The sequence below is a fragment of the Bubalus bubalis genome, chromosome 4 (genome assembly GCF_019923935.1).
Source record: "Bubalus bubalis isolate 160015118507 breed Murrah chromosome 4, NDDB_SH_1, whole genome shotgun sequence".
Lineage (NCBI taxonomy): Eukaryota > Metazoa > Chordata > Mammalia > Artiodactyla > Bovidae > Bubalus > Bubalus bubalis.
The window spans coordinates 37,035,703-37,054,200 of NC_059160.1; the positions used below are offsets into that span (position 1 = coordinate 37,035,703).

At 41.2% G+C, this 18,498-nt stretch overlaps 1 protein-coding gene across 1 annotated transcript in view; it reads right to left on the bottom strand.

Annotated features, from left to right (window-relative positions):
* Window positions 1-18,498, bottom strand: part of TM7SF3 (transmembrane 7 superfamily member 3) — a 41,527-nt gene that overhangs the window by 3,574 nt on the left and 19,455 nt on the right. The window contains exons 5-10 of the mRNA XM_006046524.4: window positions 17,942-18,113; window positions 11,536-11,713; window positions 6,763-6,849; window positions 4,944-5,024; window positions 4,168-4,320; window positions 933-1,030 (exon numbers count right to left, since the gene is read on the bottom strand). Coding sequence (XP_006046586.3) covers window positions 933-1,030; window positions 4,168-4,320; window positions 4,944-5,024; window positions 6,763-6,849; window positions 11,536-11,713; window positions 17,942-18,113 — 769 coding nt within the window. The remainder of the gene's footprint in view (window positions 1-932; window positions 1,031-4,167; window positions 4,321-4,943; window positions 5,025-6,762; window positions 6,850-11,535; window positions 11,714-17,941; window positions 18,114-18,498) is intronic.

Below are 18,498 nucleotides of genomic sequence, written 5' to 3' on the forward strand. Positions count from 1 at the left end.
TTCAGGCATCACCTCTGGTAGGACAATAATAGTTTTTATAGCTTTCATCACTGGCCTCAACCCTGAGGAGCAGGGAATCACTCCTGCTCCTTCAGGGCATATGAAAAGGGACCAAATCTTAGAACTGAATAAAGGTTACCTGAAAAGATAAACTGGGGGCTTTCTTGGTGGCTCAGTGGTAAAGAATCCTCTTGCCAATGCAGGAGACACAGGTTCAATCCCAGATTCAAGACGATTCCATATACCTTGGAGCAACCAGGCCCATGCACCATAACTATGGAGCCTGTGCTCTAGAGTCTGGGAACCTCAACTACAGAGCCACATGCCACATCTACTGAAGCCCAAGTGTCTGAGAGCCTGTGCTCAGCAACAAGAGTAGCCACCGCGGTGAGAAGCCTACACACTGCAACAAGAAGTTCCTGCTCACCGCAACTAGAGAAAGCCCACTTGCAGCAATGAAGACCCAGTGCTTTTTAAAATTTATTTTGGCTGGAAAATAAATAAATAAAATTATGATAAAAACAAGATAAACTGGAAAAAACTTTCAACACCTATGGTTCATAAAACACAGTTTCCCTCATCATAGAAAAGGTCTTCCCGCTAAAAGAGCTTCAATGATAAATTCTAAGTAGATGAAGAATCTCCTGGAGAGACAGCAGAAATGTACAGTCCATCAGGTGGCTGCATCACCGTACCTTCTCTGCTCCTGCTGTTAGAAGTGTGATGACCTGCACCATTTATTGGAAAAAAATAATGTGATCATTGTAACAAGAACTTCTCTTGCTTTCACAGTAACAAGGCTATTCAAAATCAATCCCCTGATACAGACAGACAGCTCTCTCTAGTGAACAGAAATGCAAAATGATGCAATAAGTGAACAAAGGAAGGCTCAGGAAAATAGGGTGAATATCCTGACCTGATGAAACACTTACTATTCTTAAGCAGCCCATGAAAACCACTGGAATGAAAATGGCTATACAAGAGAAGGTCACCCAGAATACTGCGTCGACACGGAAAATTTTTAGGTTTCCTGGAAAAGCAGAAAGAAATCAGGAGTAAACAACAGGTTCGCCAAGTGAAATTTCATTTTCTCAACATGTGAACACAGACATACCCTGAAGGTTTAAAGTAACAAACAGGCACTATGAAATGAATTGATTTCTTTTCACTTAACTATCAATACAATCCTCTTTGAAGGATGTGTCCTAAGAAAGTAGAGGAGTAGGAGGAAAAATCAAGCAGGTAATGCTCTGCATTTATTACAGGATAACTTAGAAGAGGCTGGACTAGCTCAAGCTCGATCATTCACCAGCTGTGATGCTGGGCCTGTTTCCTGATCCTTAAAATGAAAAGGTTGAACCACTTTATCTCCAAGCTTCAAATCATCCCTTCTAGCTATAAATTTCTATAATTCCCTGATTTTGTACTGTGAAGTAAAAAATATAAGTGGCATCCAGAGTGATCATCAGTCAGTTCAGTTCAGTCGCTCAGTCGTGTCTTGATATATGAAATCCCATATAAGGAGCAGACTCTGTTTAGTAGATTTTGACCATCAATGCACTTCCTGTTTATCCACTGTACACTGGAAGATGTGACTTTTTCTCAGGCATCAGGAAAGATGTGAGCTAATCATTTAGCTAAGATGTGAGCTAATCCATCCTACTAAACCCTTCTCTAAAGTGCGGTGCACCTTGGGGTGACCCAGGACGGATCTATTAGAACTCCTATTATAAATTATGTTTAAATAACAAAAATGTAAATCTTACAATTATTTAATACTGACACTGGCACCATCCCTCAGTCCAACTGGAGATGTCCCTGTATCTTGAGACCCATGTATCCTGAAAGAGTTGGAGGTCCATAGTGAAGGGCTCTGACCTGGAGACCCCATGTTCTCAGAAAGCAAACTGCAACATGCTTCAGTGAGGTGAATGGATGGATCACATCTGCAGTTCACCTATGCTATCCTTCACAACATGCACATGTGACTTAAAAAAAGGAATACAAGAGATTAACAATACTAGTTATGATGCCAGGCATGAGAAGACTGACCCATTCAGAAGACACATAATAAAGTGAAAACAGTAATTTCATTAAATCTAGAAGTCAACCAAATCTTTTCCAAATTTTAGTGCTTAGAAATATGAGTTTGCACCCACTCTAATTAAGGTCACACTTACCCTAAATGTCTTTGAGGGATGAGATAGTTCATACATTAACTACTAAAAATAAGATGGTTCAACACATTAACTACAAAAGATTCTAATCCACCATCCCTCCATCTTCTAAACGTTAACAAAAAGGAAACTTATTAAATAGTATTTGGGTTAGCACTTCTAGAGTAGAGCTCTGAATCTGCATTTTCAATAAACATCCCTGAGAGTTTGTGATTTAGCCAAATCTAAACAATGCTACTTCGTAGGTAGATAAAGAGCTACCTGTAAGGGGGCCTGGAATGAACTTGGCTATAGGTTTGCTAAAATCAGAGCAAAGGGCCTTGGAATTGTCAGTAAACACACAGGTCACCAATTCTTTCTGATTTAAAAAATTTTTAATATAAGAACTAAACATTATCCGAAGTAGAAAATAGCCTAATAGAGTACTTTTGGCCATAGATACCCTTTTATAAAATTTTATTTTTTCTTGAAATATAATTAATTAATAATGTCATGTTAGCTTCTGGGGTACAGCAAATTGATTTGGCTATACCACCCACCCACCTCACTCACACACACACACACACACACGTTTCTTTTTTGAAGTATCTTCCATTATAGGTTATTACGAAATACTGAATATAGTTCCCTGTGCTATACAGTAAGGCCTTGTTATTTATCTATTTTATGCATAGTGTACGTGTGCTCAGTTGTGCCTGACTTTTGTGACCCCATCAACTGTAGCCCGCCAGGCTCCTCTGTCTGTGGGATTCTCCAGGCAGGAATATTAGAGTGGGTTGCCATTTCCTTCTCCAGGGGATCTTCCTGACCCAGGCATTGAACCGACGTCTTTTGTCTCTCCTGCACTGGCAGGAGGATTTTTTACCACTGAAGAAATGTAAGTTATCATACAACTACAAAGTGAAGGGGAGCAGAACAGACACCCCAAAATGGGTCCCTTTGGCATGTGGATTATTTTGAGCTGAAGGCAATCAAGACCCAGCAGATTCAGGGGAAACTTTTCTCTCCCTTTACTGCCTAAAAGAATTTAGATCACAAGCCTGGCCCAGAATGAAAGCAATTACCAGAGACAGCTTTACATCTGCAATGGCAGACATCTGATTACCAAAACCTGCCCTTCTTACATTCCTGTGAAGTGCTCTCCACCTCTCAGAAGCCTCAGAGTCCATCTGAATTCTTAGCTCAGGATGGCAGAGAAGCCTCAACTGCCTGACTGCCTTTGAGTCTTCTATTTTTATGGGACTCCAGTGGTACAGAATTAAATTTGTTTTTCTCCTATTAATCTGTCTTATGTCAACTGAATTATTAGAGCAGCCAAAGAACCTAGAAGGTTAAAAGGAAAATCTTTCCTCCCCTACAAAAGGGAGTTAACTTACACATTACCTAGATTTTTTAAATGGATAGAAACTGAATAATTTAAAATCCCCCAAACCACCCCTGTGCTACTGTGCTAGGATGACTACAAGTAGGTACCTCAGGAACACTCAGGGCTTGCAAAGGGTGGGAGCAGGGGTTAGGGGTACGAGATAAGACTGGCAACAGAGCATCAGGCTCCCTGGCTCAGCTGGCATCAGAGTAGTGCCAAATTTATCTGTGGGTTGTATCAGGCTTCTGCTTAAGACTCACTCAAAGAAAGAGTTGCAGGGTTTTAGAAACTGAAAACCACTGTTCTGCCATATATAAAGAATTCCCTTTACCTCCGTTAATTTCAACCAACAGAAATACACACAGACCCCTTATGACACGTAGGTCCAAGGCAACCTCTGAAGATGTTCTAGAATTCATCTACATGGGGTGCCTTTGAGGAAAGGGGGATTCTTAGTGGTACTGGCTTTCCCTAAAGTGGCACACTGGCAGTGCAAGTTTCCAGAACTCTCAGGAGAGGCCCCAAATCCCTGACAAGGAGTGGGGAGGGACGTGTACTGGAAAGGTGAAATAAAGTCCCTGACAATGAACTGCACACACATAAAATGAGTTATACATCTCCTACCAAGGGGAGTGAAGAAAGCCACTGACGCGACGAGGAAGCCCAGCACCAGTCCGACACACAGCATGCAGAGCGTGAGGACTCCAAATCGCCACCAAGCAGCTACCAAGAAAATTCCACCGATGCTTCCGGCGATGGCTGTCACAATCAGGCGGACTGCACAGGGGGAACGGATGGACAGTTAAATCAGAGCTTCTCAGATGCATGCTCAGACGTGCTAACATTACCAAAGCCAGCCTAGACTAGCCTTTCTCTGGGTCAGGCACCAAGGGTGCATCAGCAGTGCCATGAAAGCAGCATGGAGAGGCCCTCTCTAGGGAGCGTCTGAGACTGGAAACCAGCCGGGAGCTAAGCCTCTGAGGATGAGTGACAGGCATGGTCTGGTACAACCTCTATCTGGGACTGTGGAAGAAGGGGTGACAAGCATTCTGTTCAGCATGACAAGGAAGGAGGGTTGTGTTTGTTTTGAGGTAAAGAAAATCCTAACATTCTGTTGTAAATGTCATATTGTCAATATACCACATAGCTGGAACACAGGCTTATAATCCACATGGCCCTTCATTTCCCTAAGTACCATGGAATTCTCCATGCAGATTAAAAACCTTGGAAAGAAGGTCTGAGGGAGTAGTTTAGAAGATGTGTAGAGCATAGGTGGCCAGTTATTTTACACACATAGGAGAACAGCACACTCAGTACTGGTCAACCTATTCAAGGGGTGCTGGGTTGCAAACAGCACCTTGCTTTCTGAACCTCCATCAAACTATATTATGTTCACTTACCATCATACTTAATAGGTGTCAGTCTTGTAATCAGTATATAAAAGAAGAATCCCATGAAGATAAAGCCTATAAAGAATAGTTCTAGTAGCAGACCACCAAGAAAGCAAAAAAAAAAAAAAAAAAAAGCTACGGTTAGTAAATGCAATTTAAATGTCTAATCTACAAATACATTCTTCAGTCCCCAGAATGTATACATGAGGGCATTCAAAGAAAAGAAATAATTATCCAAAAGGCAGGAAAAGTTCAGAAGTCATTGGGAGTAAATATTTTTATTAAATGGGTACAAATTAAAGTATTAACTATTGGATACATTTTTTGTATATAGGTCAGTTTTGATTGATCAGTTAATTGTTAATTTCATAGCTTGGTTTAATATATTTATAGTCTCGATTTAAAACAAAAATAGTACATTTGTTATTGTGTCTGATCTGAAATTATACACTAGATTTCAGTTCATTGTGCTCAGTCACTCAACCATGTCCTACTCTGTGGCTCCATGGACTGCAGCCTGCCAGACTCCTCTGCCCATGAAAATTTCCAGGCAAGAATACTGGAGTGGGGTGCCATTTCCTACCACAGGGGATCTTCCCAACCCAGGCATCTAACCCACATCTCTTGTGTCTTCTGCATTGGCAGGTGGAAGCGCCACCTGGGAGCCCTTCATTACATGAGCAAAAATAGAATTTGAACGGTTAAAAATATATATTCCAAAGCAAAATGTGACTTTTATGTCTTCTTTTAATTCATCCTTTCTTGTTTAATATGAATATCGACTATTGTCTTTAACCATAAAAATCTAGTAGTATCTTTTAAACTCTACATACACACAGCTTAACAATTAAATTCTGTACTACAGGATCATTCTACATTTTGAGCAATTAAATATTCTTCACAACATTCTCTTCTCAATTAAGATAAAAAAAGGTAGCAATGGAAGGAAAGGAGTTGCTGTTTCAAACAACTTATCAGTTCAAACGGTTTTCTAAGATGAGGATGACATTCACTCTCCCCTTGTTATACCATTATATCCCCTGTTAATGAATTACATGAAGGGTTCATTTTTTATTTTTTAGTAACTACAAACATTAGGCTCAATGGGTAAAGAATCCGTCTGCAATGCAGGAAACAGAGGAGAGTTAAGACCCCCTGGAGGAGGAAATGGCAACGCGCTCCAGTGTTCTTGCCTGGAAATCCCATGGACAGAGAAGCCTGGTGGGCTACAGTCCATGGGGTTGCAAAGAGTCGGACATGACTGAGTGACTAAGCACTCATGCAAACATTAGTTATATAAAAGGTAATCCAAAGAATTCAAGTCAATTTAATAAGCACATCTCATATTCTCCTCCCTTCACTGGGTTTCACTGAGCAGATCGTGGAGTTCCCATTTGCTGTTTGAACCTCCCAGGGTTGTGCAGATATTTCAACCTCACTGATTTGCAGCCTGATTTGTGCAAAACCACGTCCATCACCATCACCAAAATCCACATATATTTTGTATACAGACATTCTGATTTCTAATTAGTAATCTTTGGTCAACTAGTCATTCTAGCAATTGATAAAGGTGCATGCACAAACCAAACTTTATACCCTGCTTAATAAGAGGAGTTTGCACTCCCTAGTGGAGAAAAGAGAAAAAATTAAAATGCACTGTAATTCAGTAAAATGTTTACTAAAGACCCCAGCTACAAATCAATGAAAATAGTGGAGATAACCAGTTGCTTACTCTCCTTACAGGTCATAAACTCCCCAGCAGCATTTCAGGGAAAAAAAAAAAACAAACCACAAGGCATGTAAGTAGCAACTATATTAGGCAAAATACCTGTTTTCCAGAATCTGTGTCCAAAGAAACAGATGAAGAGGCCAAGCAGGGCAAAAAGAGTGAAGAAGACTTTGGTAGATACTCTTCCTAAAAAGAGTAAAAATTAAGTGGATAACACACCCAATTTGACACTTTGTATCTATTTAGTACAGAACAAAAGCTTCATGAAAAAAATGTAGAGTGAAGTGATAATTTATTCCATAGGTATATAGTTATTTTAGAAACATTCTTGCCACCCCTAGCAACTTTATGTGGGTGATGAATACCAATGGCTGCAGGTCCCACAGAAAAAGAAATCAGACAACGCTGCTTCCTGATAAGGGTCTGCAATTCTACCTGCGACACGTTTGGGAAAGGGAATGGAGGAAAAGAGAAGGAAAGAGCGTGTGCCTAAAACAAATAATTCTGTTTCTTCACAAAGAAACTAGAAGGAAAAAAAAGGAGAGAGTGGGGAGGGAGAACTATGGCATCAAGGGAATAAGACACACCAATTGCATGCAACATACAGACCTCATGTGAAACCTGACTCAAACCAATGAACTGTGAAAAACAAGACCGGGAAGAGGTAAACACTGGCTGTTAATTTGATGCCATTAAGGAATTACCTTCAATATTTTTCATTGTAACTCATATTAATCCTACTGTGGCCATTTTTTTTTAAATAGCCCTTTTCTTTAAGACATACATACCAAAATTCCATAAACAAAATGACCATTAGGTACCTGCTCTAAAAAAATCCAGGGATAAAGGAGAGTGGAGGGGCAGAGACACGGGTGGGTGTATAACTGAAACAAGCTAACAGCCATGAATCAAAATTGTTAAGGCCAGATAATGGTATATGGAAGTTCACTGAAGTTTTCCCTAACAAACAAAGTTAACCGAAACTCACATTAAAATAAAAGAACATGTATTATTCTACAAGTCACACGTGAACAAGTCACTACCAGTCTTATCAATTATGCATGTTGCTCTGCATAAAAAAATATAGCTTAATATGATGATTAATTTTAGATTAATATTAATGATAAAGCACAATGTGCTCCCTGAAGCAGAAGAATCTAATCCTGTGATCCTCAAGCAGTGCAAACTTAAATACAAAAACTAGAATTCAAAAGATAAACCCTACTGAAGGGAAAAATAGGCCCACTAAATTCACCACCATCATGACTCCTCTGAGATAAACACAAGAAAATAATTCCTGAACTAAAAATAAAAACACAGCACCTACACAAACTTATGTGAGGTATTTACAAACCAACTACAAGTCAAAACACACAAAATACTCAAGCACTCCAGTGGATACCATGAAGACCTACATTTAGAGAAAGAACACAAGATAGAAGGGCAGAACGTGCAGGGCATAGAATATAGCTACATATCAGTTTCTCTGTGAATGAAGAGCTGAAAGGAAAGATGAAATGAGAGTTATTGCCACATTCTGCTTATTTCAGACCTATTTGTTGTTGTTCGGAGAAGGCAATGGCACCCCACTCCAGTACTCTTGCCTGGGAAATCTCATGGACGGAGGAGCCTGGTGGGCTGTAGTCCATGCGGTCGTGAAGAGTCGGACACGACTGACCGACTTCACTTTCACTTTCATACATTGGAGAAGGAAATGGCAACCTACTCCAGTGTTCTTCCCTGGAGAATCCCAGGGACGGGGGAGCCTGGTGGGCTGCCGTCTATGGGGTCGCACAGAGTCGGACACGACTGACGCTACTTAGCAGCAGCAGCAGCAGTTGCTAATTCACATCCGACTGCTGGCAACCCCATGGACTACAGCACACCAAGCTTCCCTGTCCTTCACCATCTCCCGAAGCTTGCTCAAACTTATGTCCATTGATTTGGTGATGCCATCCAACCATCTAATCCTCTGTCGCCCCTTTCTCCTCCTGCCCTGTGATTGACTGCTGCTCTACAATTCAATCATTATAACAAAAACATGCAGTTTAGTGGGATAATTTTTTTCAAGTGAAAATCTAGTGGAAGTTTCCAACAAGAACAATCGCCAGAGACAGCAAGTGGCCCAATAAAAACTGACCCAGTTTAGATACGTTCCTCCGGGACATTAGACAGCAGAGGGGAACTAAGAATCTCTGATCACAATACCAGGAAGGAAAGAGAGAGAAAGTCAAATATATAAGCAAACCAGAGAGGAGACAAGGTTTCATAAGTAGGACTGAGAGGTAAAATAGCGAGTGGGAGGGGAGGATGGAGGAGAGCCAACGTTTCCAGTGTTTTTAGTCATCACAGCATCGCTATAGGTAACGGCATAGGCAACGGTTTTAATTAAATGGCAAAAAAGAGGGGATCCATGTATATATGTATGGTTGATTTACTTTGCTCTGCAGCAGAAAATAACACTGTAAAGCAACTATACGCCAATAAATTTTTTTTTTTAACGAGGTAACGTGGATACATCCTCCCTACTCCAAGCTCAGGAAGGTCATCCTGGTGTGCATCGAGGTTGAAAAGGAAAGTGATAGAACCCACATGACCGGGACGGTTCTACCCTGAGTTGAAGGAACAATCAGATGGGACCTTTCCCTCTCCTCCTTCTAAAGTGGAAAGACAGGGCCCAGAATGCTCTGATCAGGAGGGGCCCTGGTGCAAAGAGTTCAGGGGAAAAGGAACAGAAAAACCCAGACAAGATCTAGCCTAGCCGTCAAACCACAGAACTTATATCTGCCTGGTTTCTTGCACTGTATCTCTCAAGGCTCTTGCACGTGGCACTGGAAGACTGGGCGGGATACAGCTCTAGCAGAGAAGAGCAAAAATTAATCCCTGCTTGAACACAACCAAAAGACTTTATTTACGTACTTCTTTTATTTTGGCCACACTGGACACCTCGTAGGATCTTAGTTCCCCAACCAGGGATTGAACTCGGGCCTCAGTAGCGAAAGCGCTGAGTCCTAGCCACTGGGCCACCAGGGAATTCACATAACTGACAGACTTTATTCTTTATAGAAAACTCATTGAAAGAGCTCTTTGAACTCTTTCTCCAATTTCTTTCCTCCTATTTGTTCTTGAACATACTCCAATCAGGCTCCTCTGAAACACTCCCAAGGGCACCAGTAGCCTCCAGTTGTTGCTAAATCCAAAGGTTTTTTTCCAGTCTCTTTCTTAGCTGGCCCATCAGCTCAGTCCCGAGACCCCCTCCTTTTTCCTACAGCTATAAACATGAAAGAAATGATAAATAGAGCAAAATGCCATTTGGCAAACCCACTGGTAATATTTCAGGCAAGTTCACTGGATCCTCCAGCCAACAAGTGAAGAGTTTGAGAAGCGGATATTTGCCTGCACTCAAAGTATCTCTCCAAAAGATATTTAAAGGGAAAAATAGTTACTTCTCAGTGGAGAAACCTGGCAGACACCCCTAACCAAGCACTCAGGATCATGACCACCAGGAATGGAACAGACAGACATCAGGTGTCTGCAGAGAATGACACTCCATCACTTCTTTTGTATTCCTGCCAAAAATGCATCATCTGAACTTAGTTAGGAGGAAACATCAGATAAACCCAATTTGAAGACTTTCTACAAAAATAAATACTAACCTGTATGCCTCAAAAAGGTAAAGTGTTTTGAAAGACAAAAACAGACTAAGAAATTATTTCAGATTAAAGAAGATAAAGCACCATATAATACTGAAGTGGACCCCAGACCAGAAAAAAATTTTTTCCTTTGGTTATAAAGGACATTAGTGGAACAAACAATGAAATTTGACAACATCTATAGATTAAGTAACAGTAGTATATTAATGTTCATTTTATTTCGATAATGTCACTATGGCTGTATAAGGAACAGAAATATTTTAGGGCGAAAGGGTCTTTATGTCTGCAACTTACTCTCAAATGCTTCAGGGGGAAAACATGTAGATATGTGTGTATGTCTAGATAAAGAATGAAAAGCAAACAGCAAACATGTTAACTAACATTTGAGGAATGTTGGTGAAGATTATACAGAATTCTTTGAATTATTTTTACATCTTTTCTGTGAAACTGTTTCAGAATAAAATGCTAAATACACACACATAGGATGATGTTACAACACCCCGAGTGCCATTGTCCTCTCTCTCCTGGACACTATGACGGCCTCCTCATCAATCTCCCTATTTCTGCTCTTGCCCCTGATTTTTCTCAAGAAAAGCACCAGAGTGATCCCATTAAAATATGAGACTGATCATATTTGCTCAGGCCCTTCAATGCTTTTTCATTGCACTCGGAATAAAAGCTGTAGCTCAAAGGAGGACCTGTGAGGCTGCCCCCTCCTGCAGCCACACTGCCAGGCTCCCAGTTGAGGGCTCTGCGCTGGCTGTCTCCTCGGCCTGGCAACCACTCCCCACCCCAGACATGGGTATGGCTCCTTGCCTTGCCATGGGTCTCCACCCTAAAGCTACCAGTTCAGCAAGGACTTGCCTAGCTAGCTTCTCAAATTCTCTCACCCTCACTGGTTATCTCCCTTTCCTACTTAATTCTTGCTCCTTAGCCCTCATCACTTATCTTAGGTACTGTGTATCTTTTGCCTTCCTCGTTTCCCCACCACTAAAATGCAGGCTCCAGGAGGGCAGGTATTTTGTCCATTTTGTTCACTCCTCTATCCCAGTGCCTAGAACACAGAGCAGAGTAACACAGGTGCTCGGGAGGCGTGTGCTTAATGCATGAATGAATAAAGGAGACAAAAGCACTTGTAAATATCCTGAAGTTCTTTACTAGTTGATAAAGCTCTTCAAGGTCAAAGAAGAAAGTTCACAATTGAAATCTACATACTCACCAAGGGAAGAACAATTACCCTCCTCTGCCGCAAAGCTGCAAGCGTATGTGTGAGTAGGCACGTAAGCTGTGGATGTGTTTAGAAATGGATCCCGAACGATGACGTTGTAAATGACACCCTGTCCCCGGAGAGAGGAGAAGGAAACACTTGTCTTATCGTCAGCTGTTAGGGTGACCACCTGAAGCCAAAAATAATGCATGATTAGTGTTTAAGTTAAAAAAATCATACCCCACAAGCTTTTCTATTATAACCCCACCTACATGTGCCATTAAATTCTAGTATGAAAGCATCATTCTTGTTTAAAACCTACACCAGGCCATTTGACTTTTTTTAATGTATTGAAGTACAGATGATTTACAATGTTGTGTTAATTTCTGCTATAAAGCAAAGTCACTCAGTTATACACACATATATTTTTTTCATCTTCTTTTCTATTCTGGTTTATCACAGGATACTGAATATAGTTCCCTGTGCTATACCTTGGGCTTCCCAGGTAGTGCTACTGGTAAAGAACTCGCCTGCCAATGCAGGAGACTTAAGAGATACTGGTTTGATCCCTGCGTCAGGAAGATCCCCTGGAGGAGGGCATGGCAACCCACTCCAGTATTCTTGCCTGGAGAATCCCCATAGACAGAGGAGCCTGGCGAGCTACAGTCCATAGGGTCTCAGAGCCGGACTAGACTGCAGTGACTTAGCAGGCATGCACTTGCTATACACAGCAATTTGCTATCTATCCATCCTATATATAATAGTTTGCCAACTCATTTGGTCGAAAGATTACCCTACACAGTCTGTTCGTGCTGACATGATCAAGCTCTTACACAAAAACATCTAAAGACTTTGCATATGTTAATAATCGAAGTAAAATGTGATATAATGATTAAGTAAAACGTACTAGTTAGGACGAAGTAAAAGAATTTTTCCCATCTGCTGCTGCTGCTGCTGCTAAGTCGCTTCAGTGGTGTCCGACTCTGTGCAACCCCATAGACGGCAGCCCACCAGGCTCCCCTGTCCCTGGGATTCTCCAGGCAAAAACACTGGAGTGGGTTGCCATTTCCTTCTCCAATGCATGAAGTGAAAAGTGAAAGGGAAGTTGCTCAGTCGTGTCCAACTCTTCGCAACCCCATGGACTGCAGCCCACCAGGCTCTTCTGTCCATGGGATTTTCCAGGCAAGAGTACTGGAGTGGGGTGCCATTGCCTTCTCCACTGCTAGACTATAAAAAATATAAGGGCAGAAACCTTATACATCCTGCACTCTAGTCTCCTGTCAATACTCCACACAGAGTGAGTGCCCAACAAACACTAGTGATCACTGAGAGCCAGCGCCAACAAAGGTCGTGGGGGTTAACAGCTCACAGAGAGCACCCACTGATTTTGTCTAACAGGCATAAGAAAAATTACATACAGCCATCTTATCTTCTAGTCCTTCACTTCAACAATTCCCTTTTAAAGGTTGATTATTTTTAATTGGAGGATAATTGTTTTACAATACTGTGATGGTTCCTACCAGACATTAACATGAATCAGCCATAGTTATACACGTGACCCCGCTCCTGAAACTCCTTCCCACCTCCCAGCCCTTTAGGTTGTCACAGAGTACAGGGTTGAGCTCCCTGCATCACACAGCCAAGTCTCACTAGCTGTCTATTTTACACATGGTAATGTATATGTTTGAATGCTACTCTCTCAATTCGTCGTCCCACCTTCTCCTTTCTCCACTGTGTCCACAAGTCTGTTTTCTATATCTGCATCTCCACTGCTGCCCTGCAGATTGGTCCATCAGTACCATCTCTCTAGATTCCATATCTATGCATTAATATATAATATTTGTTTTTTTGACTGACTTACTCTGTGTAATAGGTGTTCATCCACCTCATTAGCACTGACTCATGGTCTAGCTATTGTAAATAGGACTGCAATGAACCCCAGGGTACATGTGTCTTTTTTTAAATTCTGGTTTTCTCAGAATATATGCTCAGTAGTGGGATAGTTGGGTTATATGGTGAGCTATATCAATTTACATTCCCACCAACAATGAAAAAGGGTTCCCTTTTCTCCACACGCTCTCCAGCATTTATTGTTTGTAAATTTTTGGATGATGGTCATTCAGGCCAGTGTAAGGTGATATCTCATGAGATCTCATTGAAGTTTTGATTTGTATTTCTCTAATAATGAGAGATGTTGAGCATGTTTTCCTGCGTTTATTAGCCATCCACAAGTCCTCTGGAGAAAAGTCTGTTTAGCTCTTCTGCTCTCTTTTTGATTGGGTTGTCTGTTTTTCTGGTATTGAGCTGCATGAGCTGCTTATATATTTTGGAGATTAATTCTTTGTCAGTTATTTCATTTGCTATTACTTTCTCCCATTCTGAGGGTTGTCTTTTCACCTTGTTTATAGTTTCCTTTGCTCTGCAAAAGCTTTTAAGTTTAATGAGGTCCCACTTATTTTTTTAATTTCCATTACTTTAGGAGGTGGGTCATAGAGGATCTTGCTTTGATTTATGTCAAGGAGTGTACTGCCTATGTTTTCCTCTAAGAGCTTTATAGTTTCTGGCCTTACATTTAAGTCTTTAATCTATTTTGAGTTTATTTTCGTGTACGGTGTTAGGAGCTGTTCTAGTTTCATTCTTTTAGATAGGGGATGCTGCTGCTGCTGCTAAGTCACTTCAGTAGTGTCCGACTCTGTGCGACTCCATAGACGGCAGCCCACCAGGCTCCCTCGTCCCTGGGATTCTCCAGGCAAGAACGCTGGAGTGGGTTGCCATTTCCTTCTCCAATGCATGAAAGTGAAAAGTCAAAGTGAAGTCGCTCGGTCGTGCCTGACTCTTAGCAACCCCATGGACTGCATCCTACCAGGCTCCTCCCTCCATGGGATTTTCCAGGCAAGAGTACTGGAGTGGGGTGCCATGGCCTTCTCCGTAGATAGGGGATACATGTAATAAAAACAAAAGCTCCACTTAGCCCTCACACACAGATAGGTTCCTACTAACAGAAGAGAGAAAACTAAATATTAAGAGTTTCAGGAGTGAATAATTAGAAGCTTCTTAGAAAACTTCTACTGTTTAAATATAGCACTCAGGCTTCAAAAATATGTTTTCTGGGGAAAGGACTAGTCAAGTCCAACAGAATGCTGTTAACATTAGCTTCTACTCTTCCAAGCTGTTATTATGAGACATTCAACCTGAGAGAACTGTTGAAAGAATAACACAATGAATAAGTTATATACCACCACCTAGATTCAACAGTTGTTATTTTAGCACATTTGCTTTTCTGTCCTTCCCTCTTTCTCCCTCCTCTCCCATATATATATATATATATATATATATATATATATATGAGTGAAGTCACTCAGTCGTGTCCAACTGTTTGCAACCCCATGGACTGTAGCCTGCCAGGCTCCTCCATCCATGGGATTCTCCAGGCAAGAATATTGGAGTGGGTTGCCACTTCCTTCTCCAAGAGATCTTCCCGACCCAGGGACTGATTCCAGGTCTCCCGCATAATTTTTTTTTCAGTAAGTGACAGGTATCATGACATTTCACTTCTAAATACTTCAGCGTGCATGTCCTAACACAGTGCTTCTCAAACTTAATGGCCTATGAATCACGGCAGATTCTGACTCTGCTGGTCAGAGGAAGTACCCAAGGTTCTGCTTTTCTAAGAAACTCTCAGGTGTTGCAATGCTGTGCATTCACCCACCACACTTTGAATAGCAAGTACAAGTATAAGGATATTCTCCAACGTGCCCACAATACCTTAGCTCACCTAAGAAAATTAATAATTTCTTATCTAATACACAGTCCATATTCGAATTTCCCCAAATGTCTTTTATAGCTTTTCTCCCCCTTAAGCAAGATCTCCAATCTCTGTAATCTGGAACCACCTTTCTCCCACCTTTGAAAGATGAAGGAAGTTATTTTACAGATTATTCTCCAATCTGAATTTATCAGATTATACTCAGGGTGTCTAATTTGTACTTTCATCCCATGGATTTCTTGTAAACAGAAACTCCTATAAACAGGAAATCAAGGTGAACGTGTTTCGCCAGAATATTCCATAAGTGATGGTGATAAAGTCAGCCTACATTGCTTTAAGCACATAATGCAGGTTCATCAGCAAAATTAACTTTGACCACACAGATAAGGTAGAGACCATTGAATCACTCCATTCTGAAAGTAGTTTTCCCTCTGCAATTAGAATTAACCTCAGGGTGCTATTTAGGCATCTTGGGATTATCCTGCCCCCTAACACTCTTTTACCTGGAGATCCTTGCCTGAATTATTCAATGAGGGTCATAAAACGGTGATTTTCTAATTCTATTATTCTTCTGCAGCCAATAGCTGGCATTCTTCTTAAAGAAGGGCTTTCTGAGGCTTCCCAGGTGGTCTGGTGGTTAAGAATTCACCTTGCAATGCAAAGGACAATGATTTGATACCTGGTCCATGAAGATCCCACGTGTCACAGGGCAACTGAGCTTGTAAATTGCAACTTCTGAGCCCATGCATCTTAGAGCCCATGCTCCACTACAAGAGAAACCACCGCAATGAGAAGCCCACACACCGCAACTAGAGAGTAGCCTCCGCTCACCACAACTAGAGAACGCCTGTGTGCAGCAACAGAGACCCAGCACAACCAAAATAAATAAATAAATACTAAAAAAAATGAAGGGGAGCTTTCTCTTATCAACTGGGGGTGAATTCACATCCTTCTTTTGTTAAAGGTAAATTCCTTCCCTTTTATCAATTTTCAGAGTAATTTTATGTAAGTTGCTCCAATGGTAGGTAGCAACTGAGAAATTTTCCTTTTTCTTTTTTTTTAGTATCAGGATGGACTAAAGATGTTCTTCTTTATTGAAGACTTAATCAATCATGTTCTTTCTGATGACTGAATTGCCCCAGAGTTGGTCAGTATGAACCTCTTCAAATAGGCTCCACAGTCTTTTTGTCATGTCCTCAATTTGTGTTTCTTTGAATTCTGGCACACAATGTTCTAACTCTTAACCAAAAGTTAAAAAGTAACCTAGGGAATTCCCTGGCAGTCCAGTGGTTAGGACTCTGGGTTCTCACTGCCAAGGGTCTGGGTTTGATCCCAGTTGGGGAACTAGGAACTTTGTCCTGCGCTAAGCCGTGCAGTACAGCCTAAAATAAAAAAAAGCAACCTAAAAAGACTGTTATATGATGTTTTATATGCTTCATGAGAATAAAAGTGGTCTTTGAAATTTCCTATGTACAAAGGCAAACTTTTCAAATTGAGCTCCTAATTTGTGAATAATCACAATATTTTTAAATTTAATTAATTATGTTGGCTGTGCCAGGTGTTAGTTGTGACATCCAGGACCTTCATTCTTTGTTGTGGCATGTGGAATCTTTAGTTGCAGCACATGGGATCTAGTTTCCCTGACCAGGGATCAAACCCAGATCCCCTGCATCAGAAGCACCGAGTCTTAGCCACTGGATCACCAGGGAAGGCCCACAGCTGCCCTATTTCAATTGCTTCCTTCTATATAATCTGGTAGTCTGCAACTTTCTGGGAAGATCATAACAGTCTAGAAAAATGCTCCTCACCAACTATCAGACTGACAGATGTCCTTGTTTATCACACTGATATCAGGTACCTTTTAAGACATAAAGACAAAATCCTGCCCTCCACAAAAATGATCGAGACTATAAGTCTCAAACTTTAATGTGCAGAGGAATCACCTGGGGATCATATAATACAGACGCTGATTCTGTAGGTCTGGGGTGGTCCTGCCTCCACAAAAATGATCGAGAGTATGTCTCAAACTTTAATGTGCAGAGGAATCACCTGAGGATCATAAAATACAGACGCTGATTCTGTAGGTCTGGGGTGGAGCCTAAGAATCTATGACTCTAACAAATTCCCACGTGATGCCAGTGCTGCCAGCCTGTACCCCCACACTTGAGGAGTAGCAAGAGTTTTCAGGGGTTCAAAAGCTCAGAGAAAATTTTTGCTGCAAGTTACAAACTTTGTACTTGCATTTAAATAGTAAGGATAATGCATACATCTTTAAATAGTTTCACATTATTTCTTCTCAAAACACTATACACTTTATATTTCCCAACTTTTTAAATCTAATAGTTATGGGAGTACATAGAAAATGACCACCCACTTCCACCCATAGTTCAAGATAACCAGCCACAGTCATGGCTGCAACAAAACATAACAAAATTTACATGCACCTCCTCAAAAGCCAATGTTAGTCTGGGATGTCACTGGAATTGACTCCCAAGATGACAATGAAATCAAAGAGGATAAAATGAGAATCCTAGAAAGACCAAGAAAACAGTAAAAATAGTACTAATAATAAGCTCCTGGTAGCTTCTCCCCTTCTCAGCTCTTACAAAGGTGTCACAGTCTGGCTACAGGAAGTACACGCATCAGACTTACCTTGACAGCATTGGCCTGCACCTGAGGCACCTCGGCCATCCTCTGCAGATGTCTCAGCAACACCTCTTCAGTGAGGTCGTTCTCGGGCAGAAAATACTGATAGACATCATACTGCAACCTCCACCTGGAGTCCAGGCCCGTCTTGACGTCACATGACGGAGGATCTGCGCCTCTAAAATCAACCAACAAAGCTGAACATTAATCTCTCATGCTACAAATTTCATCTACTAATGTAAAAAGTAATCAAAACTTCAAACTTCTGCAACAGCGATTCCCAGTTTGGCATCACTAAGGAAAGAGAAGCGGTATGTATGGTTAATTAACCAGATGTGAGTATCAGTCAGGCTGCATCAGCTGCCAGTTTAGCTACACGTTGGCCGTGTGTAGGTGGGCAAGTCACTGAATCTCAACAACCCTTAGGGTACCACTCTGTAAAATAAGAACAACAGCCCCTTCTTCATAAAATTCTAAGGATTAAATGACAAAGAACATAGAGTATTCAGTAGCACTGTAAATGATACACAGAGAGTGTTCAAATGTTACCTATCATTACTCTT